Source organism: Chrysochloris asiatica, unplaced genomic scaffold (assembly GCF_000296735.1).
Source record: "Chrysochloris asiatica unplaced genomic scaffold, ChrAsi1.0 scaffold00047, whole genome shotgun sequence".
In the NCBI taxonomy this organism is placed as follows: Eukaryota; Metazoa; Chordata; class Mammalia; order Afrosoricida; family Chrysochloridae; genus Chrysochloris; species Chrysochloris asiatica.
This window is the reverse complement of record NW_006408565.1, coordinates 2,913,181-2,917,460: the sequence shown is the minus strand read 5'-3', so window position 1 is coordinate 2,917,460 and position 4,280 is coordinate 2,913,181. Positions and strand designations below refer to the sequence as shown.

General features: G+C 46.0%; 1 protein-coding gene across 1 annotated transcript in view; it reads left to right on the top strand.

Annotated features, from left to right (window-relative positions):
* TMEM39B (transmembrane protein 39B) overlaps positions 1-1,961 on the top strand; it is a 17,610-nt gene extending 15,649 nt beyond the window's left edge. Inside the window, exon 9 of the mRNA XM_006862170.1 lies at positions 1,517-1,961. Coding sequence (XP_006862232.1) covers positions 1,517-1,759 — 243 coding nt within the window. The 3' untranslated portion in view covers positions 1,760-1,961. The remainder of the gene's footprint in view (positions 1-1,516) is intronic.
* The last annotated feature ends 2,319 nt before the right edge of the window (positions 1,962-4,280 follow it).

Sequence of the window (4,280 nt, the reverse complement as noted above, 5' to 3'; positions counted from 1 at the left end):
AGCTGCTCCATTTCTCCATGTCATCGTCTCTGCCTCCATCTCTGGCATCACTGCTTCTCTGGATAGGGTCCCGCTCTCTGCTCTTCTCCCTTGATGGTCCCAGGGACCTCTGCTTGTAGACTGCAAAGTTAATCACTCCCTTCCTTGCTACAAAACATCTACCTTTACATTTCCAACCCTCACAATCAGTCCTGATAAACAATTATTTACTATTGTATCACAAGAGATTTATCCGCATTTCCTTTCATTAGCCCCACCTAGACAGGTAGACAGGTTGGATAGTACTCAATGGAGAGTCTACCTTCCTCCACGCCCTCTGGATCTAGATTCCTTCTTGAAAGCTTGTAAGCCAGCCACTTCTTGCTAAACAACTCTTGAGGTACAGGTACCTTGGCCTTCGCAGAATCAAACCCCTAGACAATTAGGTACTCTTTCAAACTAATCAGGAAAAAAAAATTTATTATTTTTTTTCAATCCCTGCACTCTACTTTGCCCTGTAAACACCAGGTAAGAGTGAGATATGGCCATGTCCATTAGCAGCTCTGGTCTAGCTGGGGATGCTATATGTGAAGTCATGGGTGACTTGAGTTACAGAGTCTGTAATAACTTTCCATGCCTTATCATAAAGTTCATAATTATTCAGGTCTGGTAATAACTCTGGAGGATCACATAGTAAAATGTGTTCATTTTAGAACAGAAAAGGATTTTTGAGAGGAGCAAGACCTCTTAAAAAAAAAGACTTCTGGAGGAGGCGGAAGTTGATTAGGACCTTAAATGATTTACATGGTGACTTAGTTATCTAGTGTGGCTGTTACAGAAGTACAAATGGATGGCTTCAACAAAAGAAATGTATTCTCTCACAGTTTTGGGAGGCTAGAAGTCCAAATTCTGGGCACTAGCTCTGGAGAAAGATCCTTGCCTCCTTTAAACATCTGTAGGCCTAGCATTCCTTGGAGTTCTCCATGTGTCTTGACATCCATCTTCCCCTGGCTTTAGGAGCTTCGCAGGTCCAGAGGACCATTTCTACTCCTAGCTCTTCTTTCTTGGTGATAGTGGCTCCCTCTCTCTCTGCTCACTTCTCTCTCCTTTTATATCTCAAAATGGATTCACTCAGGACATAACCTCATCCTGTATATTGTATTGTATCTGGCCTCATTAATATAGAAGTGAGAATTTACAACACATAGGATAATTGCATCAGATTAGAGCTGATCACATCACATCACATATCATGGGGGAGATTGCATCTTCGTAGATCTCACTGTGGAGGTGATAACTACATCGTAACTCTTAAATCACTGAAAATCCTGGCCCGACCAAGTTGACACATATGGGAAATGGCATTCCTGACAGAAGGAACATCCAAAAAAAGGCATATGAAGTGGCAAAGTCCAAGTCCAACCTTACAGTGTCTTCCTTCTCACCTGCATGGGGCCCCTTTACGTGATCCATTCACTGTCCCACCGAGAACAACCAGTCTAGAAGCAGATTTCTGGAGCATTCCTTTCCTGGGCAGTTCTTTTTCAGCAAACCCCTGAGGATCCTCAACATCCTCCTGCTGTTGGAGGGTGCTGTCATTGTCTACCAGCTGTACTCGTTAGTGTCGTCTGAGAAGTGGCACCAGACCATCTCACTGGCACTCATCCTCTTCAGCAACTACTACTCCTTCTTCAAGCTGCTACGGGACCGCCTGGTATTGGGCAAGGCCTACTCCTACTCTGCCAACCCTCAGAGGGACCTGGATCACCGATTCTCCTGAGCCCCAGGGCAGCCCCAGTGACAGCATCCAGGCTTCAGACAGGGACTCCCTGGCAAGGGGCTGTTGGGGAGGGTTGGGGTGGGGGGGGCACACACACACACAAAATCCACCAGAGCTTTGTATTTTTGTTACGTACTGTTTCTTTCTTTGATATTTGATGTAATTATGAGGAAAAAAAGGCCTATTTTTATACTTCCAACAAGCCTGTGTCCTGTGGTTCTTTCCCCTTTTCCTGCCTATCAGGCAGAGAGTAAGTGTGTAGAATTCTGGGCTGGAAAACTTTCTTGGATCTTGAGTCCCCGTGGGTGTGGCCTCCAATAGGAGAGGAGAGGTGGAGCTACCAGAGCTTCTGGTAGCTGTGAGAGCTGCTGCTTCCTGAATTCTTGCTTTCCTGGTGTGGCGCTGTGGGTTAATGTGCTGGGCTGATTTGAACTTAAAAGTTGGTGGTTTAAGCTTACCAGCCTCTCCTCCTCGGAAACCCTGTACAATGTCACTATTAGTTGGGACAGATGTGACAACAACCAGATGCTACTTTTTGTGTATTTCCGGCTTTGTCTTACGTGGCGCATGTCTTATGTGCCACATGATGGGCAGTTCAAACCCACCAGCTGTTCCTCGGAAACCCTATGGCGACCCTGTGTCGGTTCCCCAGGAGCAGCTGGTGGGTTTGAACTATCCACCTTGTGCTTTGCAGTCCAGTGCTGATCCTACAGAGGCACACCAGAAGTTCCGGAAATGCTACAAAGGAAACCCTATACAGTGTCGCTGTGAGTCGGAACCAACTAGATGGCACTTAACAACATGATGAGGTATGGGAACTCAGAGCTATAGCAACTTTCCCAAAGTAACACAGCAAGGAAATTGTAGAACTTAGGCCAAAAAAAAAAAATTCTGAAAGATCTCTCTACTATCCTTGTAGAGTGTGATGCTCTACTTCTCTCAGCATACAGTCGCTGAGCCCCTGCCCTGTGCCAGGTGGTGGTGTAAATGGTGAGGATGTGAAGACACAGATTCAAGTCCTGTCTAGTGTGGGAAGAGTGAACAACTAAAAGGTTCAGTGTAGCACGGGCAGAAGACTGAATGCTCTGTGGGCTTCTTGGAGGAGGAGATAGACTGAGTTGTAGTAGCCACTTGGAACGTGGAGAAGGAAATTCTGGTTTTGCAGTGGCTAAACACTCAACTGCTAACAGAAAAGTCAGTGGTTTAAACCCACTGAAAAAATGTGATCGTCTGCTTCCATGTGGAGTCCTGGTGTGGCACTGTAGGATAAGTAATGGACTACATGCTACAAGGTTGGCGGTTCAAACCCAACAGTCGCTCCTCGGAAATCCTATACAAGATTGCTATGAGTAGGAATTAACTCTACTGGCACTTGAGAATAACTTAACAGCTCCCATAAAGAAGCCTTATGGGGCAATTCTACCCTGTCCTTAACTATTGACATTAAGTCAATTCAGATTCATAACTATACTCATAGGCAGTAATTAACAGGTGGAGAAGAGCTGAGGAAAGGACACACATGCAATAGCAGAGATCTGGAACATCCTGGTGTACTGAGGAGACTTGGTGGCACTGGGTTAGGCCTTGGGCTGCTGACTACAAAGTTGGTGGTTCAAATCCACCAGCAACTCCACAGGAAAGAGATGAGGCTGGCTGCTCCTGTAAAGATTTTGTCTCAGAAACCCTATATAGGGTCACTATGAGCTGGAGTTGAGTTGAAGGCAGTGGGTTTAGTTGGTGTACTGGGGGAAGATAAGCAGAATAATGGGTCTAAAGCAGAAAGGATAAGAAAAGCTGGGCATAGGTGAGCTGGAACTGGAGAGGTCAGCAGGGGCTGGACCAGGGAGGATTGGGGGACCTAGACCAGTGAGGGGGTATGAGCAGGGCCTAGGTACTAGTTGTTGTTAAGTGCCATTGAGTTAATTCCGACTCATAGACACCCTGTATAGGGTTTCTGAGGAGTGGCTTGTGAGCTTGAACCGCCAACTTTGAGGTTCAAACTGACAGTGCAGTTCAGTGCATTAACCCACAGTGCCACGTCAAGAGTCCTAGGTGCTAGAGTGAAAACAAACTGTTTAACGGTCACCTGGTTCCAAAGGCATAGGATGGAGAGTTCAGGGGCTGGGAGGAGGGAAGACACCTAGTAAGCTCACAGTCCCTGACTTCTTATTGGCCATAGGGTACCAAGCTGAGTTGATAGTAATATATGGGAGATGAACGCTGACATATTTTGGGTGCCTCTGAAACTTATAGAAAGATGAGAAAGACATTGCCCTTTCCACAGATAACCAGGAGAAGCAGACAAACTGGAAGAGTGCAGTGAGTGGTAAATGCTGAGGAAAATATGTTTCCAGGGTGCTCAGGGAGAATAGAAAATGGATGCCCTGGCTGTCTAGTCAAGTTTCTCAGAGGAGAAGCTTGAATTGGTCTTGAAAGTGAGTAGTAATTCACTACATGGTTAAGGGAGGGCATTGCATTCCAAGCAGAGGGGACAGCATATGGAAAGATACAAAAGAAAGAA